This window comes from Agelaius phoeniceus, chromosome 26 (assembly GCF_051311805.1).
Source record: "Agelaius phoeniceus isolate bAgePho1 chromosome 26, bAgePho1.hap1, whole genome shotgun sequence".
In the NCBI taxonomy this organism is placed as follows: Eukaryota; Metazoa; Chordata; class Aves; order Passeriformes; family Icteridae; genus Agelaius; species Agelaius phoeniceus.
Genome location: NC_135290.1, coordinates 405,847 through 421,104, shown reverse-complemented (window position 1 = coordinate 421,104; position 15,258 = coordinate 405,847). Strand labels below are relative to the sequence as shown.

Here is a 15,258-nt window from a genome sequence, read left to right as displayed (position 1 = left end):
GGAGGATCACACAGGGCAGGCACAGCACGGCCCGGCACAGCAGGCAAAAATAAACGGAATTTCTGTTTAATTTAAAAGCTCCAAAGCAATAGAATCTATGATACAATGTACACTGTACACGGGGGGCACACACGGGAAAGGGGGAAAGGAAACAAAAAGGGAGGGAAAAAATAATAAAAAATAAGGACAGGAAAAGGGGGAAAAAGAAAAAAACAAGGGAGGAAAAAGGGGGGAAAATAAAAAAAAGAGAAGGAAAAAGGAGGGAAAAGAAAAAATAAGGAACGGAAAGGGGGAAAAAAAGAAAAAATAAGGAAGAGAAAATGGAAAAAAAAAGGAGGGAAAGAGAGGGAAAATAAAAAATAAGGAAGGAAAAAGGAGGGAAAAGAAAAAAAAAGGGAGGGAAAAGGAGAAAATAAAAAAAAACGGGAAGAGAAAAGGGGGGAAAAATAAAAAATAAGGGAGAAAAAAAGGGGAAAAATAAAAACTAAGGAAGGAGGAAGGGGAAAAAATAAGGAAGGAAAAAGGGGGAGAAAAGGAAAGAAAAAGGGGTGAAAATAAAAAATAAGGAAGGGAAAAGGGGAAAAAAGAAAAAAAAAAGGAAGGAAAAGGGAAAAAAAAAAGGGATGGAGTCCCAAAATTGCAAACAAAATAACAAAAAAGGGGGGAATTGCCAACGTTGCTCGGAAATAAAAATTGGGAGAGAGGAATTGGCCATGAGGGGGGGAAAAAACGGAGTTTTGGGAGAGGAAGGCAGGGGATTAAATAGATTAAAAAAGCACTCATGATCCACAGGGCGGGGACAGGGGAGTGTAAGGCAACGATCCGATAGAAAACAGGGATTTTCCAAAGGGGATATAGATATTTATAGCTATTTATAGACTTTAAATATAAAGTAGGAATGTGCTCTGGAGCCCCTCCCCTCGGGGCTCCTGCCCCACGCCCTGGGGGGCTCTGGGGGAAACTGGGGGGTCCCCATGGGGCTGGGGGGCTCTGGGGGTCCCCATGGGGCTGGGGGGGCTCTGAGGGCCCCCATGGGGCTGGGGGGGTCCCCATGGGGCTGGGGGGGCTCTGGGGGACCCCATCAGACTGTGGGGTCACAGGGGAAGCTCTGGGTGATCCCCTAAACCTTTGGGGTCACAGGGGAGGCTCTGGGCCACAGGGGAGGGTCTGGGGCACCCCCTAAACCTGTGGGGTCACCCCTGAGCCTGTGGGATCACAAGGGAGGCTCTGGGTCACAGGGGAGGCTCTGGGTCACCCCGTAAATCTGTGGGGTCACAGGGGGGACCCTGGGGCACCCCCAGCGCCGTTTTCGGGGTGCCCAGCGCGGTCGGGAGGCCGGGGACGCCCCCGAGGCGCCTCCCTGGAGTGCTGTGGGTGGCCCCTGGCTGTGGGGCCGGGCGTGGGGCGCAGGGGGTGCCCCCACCCTACAGGTTCTTGGTGACCAGGTGGGTTTTGTAGTGCTTGGTCAGGTGGTCGGAGCGCATGAAGCGTTTCTGGCACTGCGCGCACTCGAAGCGTTTGTCACCTGCGGGGACAGGGGACACCACCAGGGTCACCCCCAGGGACGGCCAGGGGCCTCGGGGGACAGGGTGACACCCCAGGATACGGCCCCGTTAGCCCCTGACACCAGAGACCCCCCCAAAATCCCCCAGTGCCCCCCAGAACCCAGGGAGAACCTGCCCAGTGCTCCCTCAGGGGTGGTGGCACCTCCAGGACTTGTCCCCTTGATGTCCCCATCCCCTTCCTCTGTCACCAGAGACCCCCCAAAATCCCCCAGTGCCCCCCAGAGCCCGGGCAGGACCTGCCCAGATCATCCCCGTGCTCCCGAGGGGGTGGTGGCACCTGGGGGTCCCCCAGGCCTGTTTGGGGGCTCTGCCCTGGGGATGGAGGAGAGCTTGGGGTGCCCCAGATGTGTTTGGGGGCTCTGCTTTGGGAACGGGGACACCCCATGGATTCCCCAGCCCTGTTGGGGGCTCTGCTTTGGGAACGGGGACTCTCCAGGGATACCCCAGCCCTATTGGGGGGAACGGGGACACCCCAGGGATACCCCAGCCCTATTGGGGGTTTTGCTTTGGGAACGGGGACTCTCCAGGGATACCCCAGCCCTATTGAGGGGAACGGGGACACTCCAGGGGTACCCCAGCCCTGTTGGGGTTCTGCTTGGGGAACAGGGACACCCCAGGGATACCCCAGCCCTGTTGGGGGTTCTGCTTGGGGAACGGGGACTCCCCAGGGATACCCCAGCCCTGCCGGGGCTCTGCTTTGGGAACGGGGACACCCCATGGATTCCCCAGCCCTGTTGGGGGCTCTGCCCTGGGAACGGGGACTCTCCAGGGATTCCCCAGCCCTATTGGAGGTTTTGCTTTGGGAATGGGGACTCTCCAGGGATTCCCCAGCCCTTCTGGGGGCTCCATCCCAGCCCCGGCGCGGTGCAGACCTGTGTGGGTGCGCGCGTGCCGCTGCAGCTCGTCGGAGCGGGTGAAGCGCTTGCCGCAGAACACCCAGTTGCACACGAAGGGCCTCTCACCCGTGTGCAGCCGCACGTGCGCCCGCAGCAGCGACGTCTTGCGGAACGTGCGCCCGCACTCGGGGATGTGGCAGATGTGCTTCTTCTTCCCACCATCACCCGGCCTGAAGGGATGGCAGAGGAGAGGAGAGGGAGGGGAGAGGAGAGGGAGAGGGAGAGGGAGAGGGAGAGGGAGAGGGAGAGGGAGAGGGAGAGGGAGAGGTGGCGTCAGCACGGCCAGGCGGGACGGGACAGGGGGTAAAACGCTCTGGGTTAGACCCGGGACAGGCGGATCCAAGCGGGATGAGCTGCTCTGAGTTGGCCCAGGAGAGGCAGATCCAGAGGAATAAACCACTCTAGATTAGCTCAGGACAGGCAGAACCAGGGTGGGGGATGAGTCACACCCGGGTTAGACCCGGGAGAGGCAGACCCAGAGGGATGAACCTGGAGTTAGCCCAGGAGAGGCAGATCCAGAGGTATGAACCACTCTGAGACAGCTCAGGAGAGGCAGATCCAGAGGGATGAACCACTCTGAGACAGCTCAGGAGAGGCAGACCCAGAGGCATGAACCACTCTGAGACAGCTCAGGAGAGGCAGATCCAGAGGGATGAACCACTCTGAGATAGCCCAGGAGAGGCAGATCCAGAGGCACGAACCACTCTGAGATAGCCCAGAAGGGGCAGATCCCGAGGGATGAACCTGGAGTTAGCCCAGAAGGGGCAGATCCAGGGGGATGAACCACTCTGAGATAGCCCAGGAGAGGCAGATCCAGAGGGATGAACCGCTCTGAGATAGCTCAGGAGAGGCAGATACAAAGGGATGAACCTGGAGTTAGCCCAGAAGGGGCAGACCCAAGCGGGATGAACCTGGAGTCAGCCCAGAAGGGGCAGACCCAAGCGGGATGAGCCTTCCCCCTCGCAGCACCCACCGCTTGTCGCCGTCCTTGCAGTTGGGGCAGGTGCAGGCCATCCTCCTCCTCTTCTCTCCGGGCTGGATGTCCCCAGACAGCGCCTGCTCCATCTGCAGCTGGATCTGCGTGGGGCTCAGCCCGCTGATGGTCACGTTGTTGCCGGACACGTTCTGCACCGTCAGCTGCTGCTGGCCTGGGGAGGAGGGAAAAGGGGCAGTCAGGATCCATCTGCGCCCTCCGGACAGGGAACACCCCGAACTCACCCCCACATGCAGCACGGCCCCCTTTGCCACGTGCCTCTCCTGGTAAGTCCCCTTTTTTCTGAATATACTGTGCGGTTTTTCAAAGTTTTCAAAAAAGTTGTTTTCGACCCTTTTAGGGGGGCGGGGAATAAAAAAAGGGCTCAAAGAGGGAACAAAAAAGAAACTTTGAAAAAACGTGCAATATATTGAGCAAAAAAACGGGACTTACCCCGCAGCCTAAGGGCCGCTCCAGGCTCGGGCGTCCCTGGCAGCCGCGACGGGGGCTGGAAAGAAGAACAGGGGGTCAGCGTCAGCAAGCGGGGCTGGGATGGGGATTGGGCTTGGGCTTGGGGCTGGGGTTGGGGTTGCTGCTCCCAGGGCAGCACCAGGAGGAGGAGGAGGAGGAGGAGGAGGGGAAGAACAAGGGGGATTGCAGCAGAGGAGCAGAGCGGGGAGGGAGAGCAGGCAGAGCCGGCGGGGAAGCGCCAAGCGAGGGAAGGCAGCGCTGGGGATGAGCTGAGCCCTGGCTGGGCTGTGGGCAGCAGGTCCTGCCAGTCCCCTCCACGTTAATTGGAACAGCTAATTAAATTCAATCCCCCCCACAAAGGCAGTCCTGGGAGGACAGCACAGTGGGAAAGTGGGGTTGGGATTTCTGCTGACGCCTGCCAGGAGCAGCAGCACAGCCAGGGCTGGGGCACCAAGCAAGCAGGCAGCAGGGCTGGGCTGATCTCAGGGAGCAGATAAAGCTCCCCACAGGGACAACCCTCCCCTCGGCTCTGGGCAAGGGTTTGGCCCTGCAGTGGGGACAGGGCGGCTGCAGGGACGTGACACTCCTGGCACGGGGAGCAGCGGGGCCGGGCCCGGCTGGTTTGGGGTCTGGGGAGATCCCTGGAGTGAGGGATTCACTGCTGGATTGAACCCTGGAGTGAGGGGTTCATTCCTGGAATGATCCCTGGAGTGAGGGATCCACTGCTGGAATGATCCCTGGAGTGAGGGGTTCACTGCTGGAATGATCCCTGGAGTGAGGGGTTCATTCCCTGGAATGATCCCTGGAGTGAGGGGTTCACTCCTGGAATGATCCCTGGAGTGAGGGGTTCATTCCTGGAATGATCCCTGGAGTGAGGGGTTCACTCCTGGAATGCTGATCCCTGAAAAGTGGAGCTGCAAAAATGGAGCTGGGTGTGTGAATGTGCCTCTCCTGGGTTTGGGAGCTTGGGAGAGCTCCTCATTCCTCTGGAAGCTCAGTGAGCTCCCCACTGTCCCCATGTCCCTCAGGGGATCTGATTTAATCTGATCTGATCTGTTTGAAGGACCTCCCATCCTTGAGGGGCTCACCTGCACCTGCCCCATCCATCCCTATCCATGCCAGCAGTGCCACCCACCTGCGCTGTTGGTGATGGTGACGGGCACGCCCTGCACCTGCACCTGCCCCTGTCCCATCCATCCCCATGTCCCCATGTCCCCTCCATGCCAGCAGTGCCACCCACCTGCGCTGTTGGTGATGGTGATGGGCACGCCCTGCCCCGTGTCCCCATGTCCCCATGTCCCCATCCATGCCAGCAGTGCCACCCACCTGCGCGGTTGGTGATGGTGACGGGCACGCCCTGCACCTGCACCTGTCCCTGCCATGTCCCCATGTCCCCTCCATGCCATCAGTGCCACCCACCTGCGCTGTTGGTGATGGTGACGGGCACGCCCTGCCCCTGCCATGTCCCCATCCCCATGTCCCCATGTCCCCATCCATGCCCATGGTGCCACCCACCTGCGCTGTTGGTGATGGTGACGGGCACGCCCTGCACCTGCCCCTGCCATGTCCCCATGTCCCCATGTCCCCTCCATGCCAGCAGTGCCACCCACCTGCGCTGTTGGTGATGGTGACGGGCACGCCCTGCACCTGCACGCCGTTGATGTTGATGGTCTGCATGGCCTGTGCAGCTGCTGCCAGCTGTGCCGCGCTCAGGCTCAGGATGCCCCCGGCCGGGGCGATCTTGGGCAGCGGCCGCTCCTTGCGCGGGGCCGGCCTGCGGGCGCTGCCGGTACCGGTACCGGGGCTGCCGCAGGACGCGCCCGGCGGCGCCGGCGGCGGGATGGACGAGGCCTCCTGCAGCAGCACGGTCTGCAGCTCGCCAGAGGGGGTCTTGAAGTAAACCTGGGCGGCAGGAGGGAACACGGGCGGGGTTTGTGGGGATGGGATCTGCCCCACGCAGCTCGGGAATTCTGGAATGGTTTGGGGTGGGGTGGAGGGGGTTTGGAGGCTGTCGTGTTTTAATTTCCTTCTGCTGCAGCTGGGCCTGGACACTTCCAGGGATGGGAGAGTCATAGCTTGTGTGGGAAGTGCAGCCCAGCTCCTCCCCACCCTCACTGGGAGGCGAATCTGCACCTCTGTGGGACCTCTGGAGAAAGGAGAAGGCTCCTGGATTTTGCCCAAGGTGACACAAGGACACCATCCCTCTCCCACCTCCCTTAGTGACTCAGGAACTTCCAGCAGGCTGGCTCATCCCAGCCCCAGCTGTGGCACTGAGGAGCTTTCAGGGACACTGAAAAAGCACCTAGGAAAGCAGCTGGAGCTCCTAAATCCCTGCAGAGGGCATGGCTGCACTCCCAACCTCCCCTCAGCAATGCCCAAACCAGACTCCAAGCTGGGAATATCTCACAAAACCCCCAGCTCCCAAACCCTGGGTGAGGACCAGAGGGGAGCAGCAGGGAGAAGGTCCCAAGGAGGCCGTACCTGTGTGGGGGTGGGCTCGGCCGCCTGGATCTGGAAGTTCTGGGAGGATTTCTGGGGCACGGTGGGCAGCGTGGCCGAGGCCGCCTGCACCACGCGCAGCGCCTGCTGCGGGATCTGCACCACCTGCGGCTCCTGCTTGGGCTGCACCACCTGCACCTGCTGCACCACTGCAGGCTGCCCCGAGCCCGGGCTCTGCACGATCAGCAGGTTGTTGCCAGCCTGGATGATGTTCTCGGCCGTGGTCTCGATCAGCACCGTCTCCACCTGCTCGGCCACGGCCACGGCCGCGGGCTGCCCGGGGGACGGGGCCTTTTTCCGCGGCTTTTTGCCGCCTTTGGAAGGGCTGTCCGTGAGCAGCTGGGGCTGCCCGCCCGCCTCGGGGCTCACCAGGGCCGGGGGCAGGCTCAGGGTGACGTTGGCGCCCCCGGGCAGTTTGACCACGCCGCCCGCTCCCGCCGCTTTCTGCGCCGGGGCCGGCTTGATGGGCACGGGCTTGTGCGAGGAGGAGGAGGAGGAGGAGGAGGAGGGCGTGAGGATGGCCTGGCTGGTGCCTGGGATGATCTGGATCTGGTTAGGCTGCACCTGGATGGTCTGAGCCCCACTGGGCTGCAGCTGCGGCACCGCCTGGTACTGGATGCTGGAGGAGGACGAGGAGGACGAGGAGGACGAGGAGGAGGAGGAGCGCGAGGCTTTGCTGAGCACGGCCGCGTTCTGGATGGCGAACACCAGCTGCCCCCCGGGGTAGGAGGTGCCCACCTGGGAGCCCTGGATCTGGAAGAGGTTCCCCTTGGAGGACAGGATGCCGATGCTGCTCTTGGCAGAGCCCAGGGGCAGCGGGGCGGGTTTGATGGGCACCAGCTTGCGAGGGGTGGGCTGGGGGGGCGCCGGCGGCGCCGCGGCCGCCTCCACGGCGGGGGGACCGATCTTGCTGCATGTGGCTGCCAGCAGGGCCAGGGGAGAGGGCTGGGAGTCCTGGGGAGAGAGGGCAGTTAGGGCCCAGCACCTGCAGGAACGGCTCACGACACAGCCCCGACCGAGGGAGCTGATTAATTACCCGCGTTAATTAACGAACAACCGAGGCTGGAAAGGATTTTGGGATGGTCCAGTCCAACCTGGGGACACTTTGCCACCTCAGCATGGCACTGAGGGCCACGTCCAGTCCTTCCTGAAACACCCCCAGGTGACTCCACCACCTTTCCGGGCAGCCCATCCCAATCCCAGTTCTTCTGTGAAGGAATTCCTGCAGATGTCCAGCACCCACTGCTTTCAGCCATGGTGGCATTTAATATCCCATCCCTGTGTCCCTGAATCCCTTTAAATCCCATCCTTGTGTCCTTAAAACCATCCTAAAGCTTCAAACCATCCTTAAAACCATCCTTAAAGCCATCCTAAAGCTTAAAACCATCCTAAAGCTTCAAACCATCCTTAAAACCATCCTTAAAGTCATCCTAAAGTTTCAAACCATCCTTAAATCCATCCTTAAAGCCATCCTAAAAGTTCAAACCATCCTTAAAACCATCCCAAAGCTGTGGACATCCTGGAAACTCCCTGAGATTTCCCCTTGGAACATCACAGGCAGCTCAAATCCCAAACCCACCCCGAGATAAGGGCTGGGAAGATCAGAGATGCTCGGGCAGGAGGAAGAACTCTGGGATGAGGACAGGGAATGAGCCCCCAGCAATGCCCCAGGGGCTGTGCTGCCCTCCTGGCTCACCTGGACAGGGGCTGGGCTCACCTGAGCAGGGGCTGGGCTCACCTGGGCAGGGGCTGGGCTCACCTGGGGATGGGCTGGGCTCACCCCAGCAGGGCTGGGCTCACCCCAGCAGGGCTGGGCTCACCTGGACAGGGGCTGGGCTCACCTGGACAGGGCTGGGCTCACCTGAGCAGGGGCTGGGCTCACCTGGGCAGGGGCTGGGCTCACCTGAGCAGGGGCTGGGCTCACCTGGACAGGGGCTGGGCTCACCTGAGCAGGGGCTGGGCTCACCTGGGCAGGGGCTGGGCTCACCTGGGCAGGGCTGGGCTCACCTGAGCAGGGGCTGGGCTCACCTGGGCAGGGGCTGGGCTCACCCCAGCAGGGCTGGGCTCACCTGGGCAGGGGCTGGGCTCACCCCAGCAGGGTTGGGCTCACCTGGGCAGGGGCTGGGCTCACCCAGACAGGGCTGGGCTCACCTGGGCAGGGGCTGGGCTCACCTGGGCAGGGGCTGGGCTCACCTGAGCAGGGCCTGGGCTCACCTGGACAGGGGCTGGGCTCACCTGGGCAGGGGCTGGGCTCACCTGGGCAGGGGCTGGGCTCACCTGGACAAGGCTGGGCTCACCTGGGGAGGGGCTGGGCTCACCCAGACAGGGCTGGGCTCACCTGAGCAGGGGCTGGGCTCACCTGGGCAGGGGCTGGGCTCACCTGGACAGGGGCTGGGCTCACCTGGGCAGGGGCTGGGCTCACCCCAGCAGGGCTGGGCTCACCTGGACAGGGGCTGGGCTCACCTGGGCAGGGGCTGGGCTCACCTGGCCGGCGGCGTTGGCGGGCTGCAGGTACTCGCTGGGGCTGACAGCAGCAGTGGCAGCCATGCTGTGCTGTCCCTCGGGCTGTGGGCACAGAGCAGGGGGGGATCAGCTCCTCGGGGAGCCCAGCCCGGGGTTCTGACCCCCAGGATCTGCCGGGTGCGCCCCAGACCCATCCCACCTCACACAGGGGGGCTGCCCCCCATGTGCCACCTCCTCCCCTCTCCAGGGTTGGGGCTTTGGTTGGTTCCCAAGGGAAATCCCAGGGAGCTTTCCTGGATTCCCTCGTTCTCCTGAATTCCAGCACAGCCTTGGATTGAAGGAGCAGCCTCCTAAAACTGGCAGAGCCCAGCTTCAAAGCAGGTGTGCCCAGAGAGACGAAACCTCCCGAAATCTTCCCATTCCCAGCCTGAAATATTCCTGTTCCCACCCTGAAATCTTCCCATTTCTAGCCCCAAATCTTCCCATTCCCAGCCTGAAATATTCTCGTTTTTCCGGGGATTTTGTGTGGTTGTTCCCTCCCTTCCATCGGAATTTAGGGCAGAGTTGAGGATCAACAGCCCCGACCGCGAATCAGAGCGGGGCTGGGCCGGCTAGGGAGGAGCCAGATCCCGGCCAGGGAGATCCCATTTTTCTGGAGAAATCCCCTTTTTCTGGAAGAGATCCCATTTTCCCTGGAGAAATCCCATTTTCCCTGGAGAAATCCCATTTTCCCAGAACAATAAATGGGGATATTAATGCAGGGAAGCCTGGCGTGATCCCTCCGTGTGTTTCCCACTCGCAGTGAAGCAGAGGCCCCTAAATTTGGGAACCATCTCAAATCCCATCAGGGGAATGAATCCCAAGGAAAGGAATCCCATAAGGATAAACAGCCCAAATCCCATTGGGGAAATGAACCTCATGAGAAATTTGGGAATCATCCTGAATCCCACCAGGGAAATTTGGGAACCATCCCGAACCCCATCAGGGGAATGAATCCCATAAGGAAATTCGGGGACCTCCCCGAGCATCCTCCGGGACCCCCGAGCATCCCGGGGACCCCTGAGCATCCCCGGGACCCCCGAGCATCCCCGGGGCTCCCCGAGCATCCCGGGATCGCCGAACCGGCCCCGCCGCCCCCGTGCCGGGATGAGGCCGCGACCCCCGAGGGTCCCCCTGGAGCCCCCCCGGGCTCTCCCCGGTCCCCCCGGGCCGCCCCCGCCGCTCCGGGCGGTCCCGGGGGAGGCGGGTCCCAAAGGCCGGGCCCGCCCCCGACCGGGCCCCGCTGCCGGAAGCGCCGCCCGCCCGCCGGGCGCCGGGGGAGGGCGGCTCGGGGCGGCCGCGGGTCCCTCCCCGCCCCGGCGGCCTCGCAGCGGCCGCGGCCCGGCCCCGCTCCCCCCGCACTGACCGGCCGGGGGCGGCGGCGGCTCCGACCCGCTCACGGCGCCATCTTCCTCCTCCGGGCACCGCCCTGCTGCGCCCGCCCACAGAGGGGGTTTGGGCCAATCGCCGCCCGGCTGCTTTGCGATCTGGCCAATGGGCGCTGAGATGGTGGAGCGACGGCCAATCCGAGGAGGGGAAACGGTTGATGGGCAGCTGAGCCGAGCAGTAAAGCGCGTGATGGAGGGATGGCTCCGCCAATGGGCGCGGAGCTCTGAGGTGACGGACGGCAGCGGAGAGCCAATAGCAGAGAAGATCTCTGATTGACACCATCGACAGCCAATGGACGCAAGCCCAGCCTATGGCTATCGCCTGTTTGATTGACAGGCCTTCAAGGGGGCGGAGTTACTCTTGGGCGTGATCCGCACAAAACACTCCTTGTGATTGGTCATAATAATTTGATTGACATGTTAATGAATTAATGAAAGTCGCGAGGCGCAGGAGCTGCGCTTGCGATTGGCGGAGGGGGCAGCTGAAGCCGGATGACGTCACGGGGTCCCCCAGCGGGTGGGGAGTCCCGGGGATCCCCCTCGCCCCCCACCCCCCCATCAAAGGTGGCGCGGAGGGGATCCGGGGGGTCCCAGTGAGGGGGGTCCGGGGGGTCCCGGGGCGGGCACGGAGGGGATCCGGGGGGTCCCGGGGCGGGGATCGGGGGGTTCCGGGGCGATGGCGGCCCCGAGGGTCCCCAACCCCCGCGGGGAGGAGGCACAGCGGGGTTCGGGGGGTCCCTGCGGAACCTGGGGTGGGATGGGGGTCCCCAAACCCTGACAACAGTCGGGGTGCTCGGGGCGGGGGGGGATTCAGTGTCCCGGAGGGGATGGGGGTTCCCTGAGAGGATGGGGGTCCCCATTCCCATTGCAGAATTTGGGGGTTCAGGGTGCTTGGAGTGTTTTGGGGTGTTCAAGGCGCTAGAAGGGATGGAGGTCCCCAATCCCCTTCTAAATTTTGGGAGCTCGGGGCTCTTGGAGAGCTTTGGGGTCTTCAGGCTGCCAGAAGGGCCAGGGGTCCCAAATCCCCTTGCCGATTTCAGAGTCCCCAAAGAGACAGGGATCCCCAATCCCCTCGCAGATTTCGGGGTTCCCAAAAGCGATGGGTATCCCCAACCCCTCCCAAAACCCGGGCTGTGCTCAATGTCCCGCATCCCCTTTTGGGGGGTCCCTCACCCTCCTGGGGTCCCCTCGGCGGTGCCGCCCGGGGGTGCCGGGGGTGCCCAGCTGGCTCCAGCCCCCACGGGCCCGGCAGCTCCCACTGGAGCCAAATAATTGCCCGGTGCTTTGTTGTGCTGTGTCTGTGGCCGCGGGGCCTCCATTTGTGGGAAGCAGCCGCGGCCAGCGCCTCCCCGCCCTCACCCCCGCCCTCCCCGCTCCGCTTACTCACCCGACCCCCGGCCCGCGCCCCAAAACCCTCCCCGGTTCCCCCCGGCCCGCCTCTGTCCCGCGCTGGGGGCTCGCGGGGTTGGGGACACTCGGGGACACCGCGGGGGCAGCGCGGGGGCTGGGTTGGGTCTCTGTGCTGGGGACACCTGTCTCTGTCCCGTGTCCCTGTCCCCATCCCTGTCCCCGTGCCCCTGTCCCCATCCCTGTCTCTGTCCCCTGTCCCTGTCCCCATTCTTGTCCCCATCCTTGTCCTCATCCCTGTCCCCTCGTGTCCCTGTCCCCGTCCCTGTCCCTGTCCCCAGCTCGTCCTCATGTCCCCAATTCAGCCCAGTGTCCCCGTCCCCATCCCTGTCCCTGTGTCCCCCCGTGTCCCCATCCCTGTCCCCGCTGTCCCCACTGTCTCTGTCCCCGCTGTCCCCCCCCTGTCCCTGTCCCGCTCTCCCGCCCGTTCCGGGCCGGTTTCCCCGGGCCGTGACTGACAGCGGGGCCGCCGGGGCGCAGATACGGCAGCGAGATTAGCGCGGGACTAATTAAAACTCCAATTAAAACTCGCGTTTAAGGCTGCACCGAGCCCCAGCCCCGGCGCGGAGCCGAAGTCCCGACAGCGATCGCTGAGGAAACGCCGCCCGCGGGCACGCGCTGCGGGCAGGGCAACCCCGTCGCGATAATCGCGATAGAGATCTCTGCCGGGATGGCAGGCGGCCCTGGCCTCGGGCAGCGGGGGGGCAGCGCCGTGCCAGCCGTGCCAGCCGCGCCAGCTGTGCCAGCTGTGCCCCGGGCACCGGGCACCGGCCGTGGCACCGCTGGAGGACAGCGAGGGGGCACACGGGGGTGTCCTGGCGGGTATTGGGACACCCCCGTGGGGCCGTGACGCCCCCGTGGGGACCGTGACAGTCCCATGGTGGCTGTGACACCCCCGTGGGGCCGTGACACCCCCGTGGGGACCGTGACAGTCCCATGCTGGCTGTGACACCCCCCAGGACTGTGCCCACCCCCCCAGTGCCACCCCCGTCCCCCCCTCACCTGGCCCTGTCCCCATGCGCCACCTGCAGCAGCCCCGGGTCCCCCCCGGGCTCGGCAGCTCCAACGTCACCCCCGCGTCCCCCCCCGGGCCCGTCTGGGCGTGGGGCCCCCCCGGACCCGCGGGGAGGATCCGGCGGCTCCGCCCGGGCCCGTCTGGGCCCCGCGGGCGCCCCCGGGCTGTGCCCAGAGGGACGGGGCGGCCCAGACGGCGCAGCCCCGCGGCAGAGCCCCCCCGGCACCCGAGCGGGAGCGGCACCGGCCAAGGGGGGGCACGCAGGGGCGGGGACAGGGAGGAGCTCAGAGACACCCCCGGGACACCCCCGGGACACCACAGGGACACAGGGACAGGGAGGAGCTCAGAGACACCGTGGGACACCCCTGGGACACCCCAGAAACCCCCTGGGACACCCCCGGGACACCGCTGTGACACCCCCGGAACCCCCCTGTGACACCCCCAGTGCCACCCCCAGCCCTGTCACCCACCGAGGGCCGTGTCCCTCCCCTGCCGGGCTCTGGGGACACCCCGAGGTTCCGCTGCAGTTTTGGGGAGCCCCGACCCCCCCCCGTCCCCCCTTTGTCCCCCCTCTGTCACCGCCCCCCCCGCTGCCTGATCACTCGGAGGGATTGGCGGCATTTGCCTCTTGCCTTATAATTTATGCAAATGAGCTGTAATTAGCAGTAATTTCAAGGCACGGCTCGGGGTTTCAGACACTCGGATCCCCCCTGTGATTCCCTGCCCTGGGTGGTCCCAGCTCTGCCGGGGGGGGCTCCGGGAGCCCCCAGACCCCAGATCCTGGTGCCCCCAGTGCCCCCAGTGCCCCCAGTGCGGTGCCGCAGCCTCCTCCTGCTCCCAGACCCCTCCCAGCAGGGTCCCAGCCCAGGATCTGTTTTGGGGTGGGTCTGGAGGGTCCCGGGGGGTTTGGGGTGTGGTGCTGGTGGGATGAGGTGGTCCTGAGGTGGTCCTGGCCCTCCCAGACCCCCATCCTGCACTGGGAGCACTGGGGGCACTGGGATCATTCTGCACTGGGGGCACTGGGAGCACTGGGGGCACTGGGATCATCCTGCACTGGGAGCACTGGGGGCACTGGGACATCCTGCACTGGGAGCACTGGGAGCACTGGGAGCAGCCCCTGGGGTGAAGGGACAGGGACAGGCCATGTGTGCGGGGTGGCTGAGGGGCAGCTGGGGACCAGGAGGCACCGTCCGTGTTCCCTGTGGTGGCACAGCAGGGATGGGGACTGGGATTGGGATGGGAATGGGGATGGGGACTGGGATTGGGATGGGAATTGGGGTGGCTGGAGCTGCCCATGGCCCCCAGAGCTGTTGGTGGCCACGATCCGGCCCCCAGGGCCAGCCAGGGAGCCCAAGGCCACCACCCCAACCCCAAGAGCACTCGGGGGTCCCCAGGCTGGAGCAGCCGCGGGAGCAGCCCTGGATCCTCCTGGGGAGGCAGAGGAGAGGGAGGGCAGTGGGACCCTGGGGTTGGGGTGTGCCCAAATCCCCCCAGAGGCGCCCTACAGAGCCCCGTGCGTGTGTTCAGCCCCATTTCTGCACAGCCAGAAACCCCAAAGGGGCCCATCCTGCCCCTTCCCATCCTGGGGTCCCCATCCCAGTGTCCCCATTCCCGGGGTCCCATCCCAGTGTCCCCATCCCAGGTCCCCATCCCGGTGTCCCCATTCCAGTGTCCCCCATCCCTGTGTCCCCATTCCCGGGGTCCCATCTCAGTGTCCCCATCCCAGGTCCCCATCCCGGTGTCCCCATTCCCATCCCGTGTCCCCATCCCGGTGTCCCCATCCCGTGTCCCCATCCCAGTGTCCCCATTCCCATCCCGTGTCCCCATCCCAATGTCCCCATTCCCATCCCGGTGCCCCCATTCCCGGGTGCCCCGATCCCCTCCGGTGGTGCCGCTCTCAGCCCACCGGGCAGCCGCGTTTGGTTGGCGGCGGCGGCGGGCCCGTCCGTGCCGGGATGATGAAAACCCAGCCGAGTTTTCCCCGCGGCCAGGGCGGAGCTCGCTGCTCCCTCGGCCGGGCCGGGCGCTCGCCGGGAGCTGCGGGCTCCCACGCGCCGGCCGCGATCGCGGCGCTGCCAGCCCGGGCCCGGCTCCGCGGGGCCCCCGCCGCCTTCGCCCGTGGGATTTGGGGAGCCGGGGACCCCCCCCGCGCCCACCGGGGTCCCCGGGGGCTGCGGGGGCCGCCGGGCGGGCGCAGCGGTTGGAAATGGGGACAGGACGCGCCGGTGATTAAGTGGCTCCAGCGGCCGCGGTGTTGTCACCCGGCGGCTCGCGGGGTTTGTCCCTCCCGGCAGCCTCGGGGGGGACACGGCAGACACGGGGCTTGGACACCCCCGCCCGAGCGGGGACAGGCTCCGCCAGCGCCGCCCGGGTGGTTTTGGGTCGCCCCAAATCCATCGGGGTCACGCTGGGTCCTGTGTCCCACTCCCTCCTGCCAGCTGTGACCCCGAAATTGTCCCCTGTGTATTCCCCCCGTCCCACTGGTGCCGCGGCGCAGAACCGAGGGGCAATGGGGGGCACTGAGCCCCCCACGGGGACGGGT

General features: G+C 64.6%; 1 protein-coding gene across 2 annotated transcripts; it reads right to left on the bottom strand.

The window, feature by feature from the left end:
- Positions 1-1,388: 1,388 nt before the first annotated feature.
- On the bottom strand, positions 1,389-10,340 carry SP2 (Sp2 transcription factor). 2 transcript variants are annotated; one of them, XM_077190820.1, is made up of 7 exons: positions 10,273-10,340; positions 8,868-8,969; positions 6,387-7,358; positions 5,516-5,807; positions 3,435-3,609; positions 2,438-2,631; positions 1,389-1,525 (listed from the first exon to the last, which is right to left on the bottom strand). In XM_077190820.1, the coding sequence occupies exons 2-7, from the start codon at positions 8,949-8,951 to the stop codon at positions 1,425-1,427; spliced, it is 1,818 nt and encodes a 605-aa protein (XP_077046935.1). In that variant the 5' UTR covers positions 8,952-8,969; positions 10,273-10,340; the 3' UTR covers positions 1,389-1,424. The 2 variants fall into 2 exon arrangements, with proteins under 2 accessions (XP_077046935.1, XP_054505796.2); XM_054649821.2 differs by having other exon boundaries at positions 8,889-8,969.
- Positions 10,341-15,258: the final 4,918 nt, after the last annotated feature.

Excerpts from the sequence above, each read along its gene's own strand:
- SP2 (XM_077190820.1), bottom strand. The coding sequence starts at position 8,951 with ATGGCTGCCACTGCTGCTGTCAGCCCCAGCGAGTACCTGCAGCCCGCC. Across the intron at positions 5,808-6,386 it reads CCGAGCCCACCCCCACACAG|GTTTACTTCAAGACCCCCTC; the intron begins GTACGGCCTCCT and ends CCTGCCGCCCAG. Across the intron at positions 1,526-2,437 it reads GCACGCGCGCACCCACACAG|GTGACAAACGCTTCGAGTGC; the intron begins GTCTGCACCGCG and ends CTGTCCCCGCAG.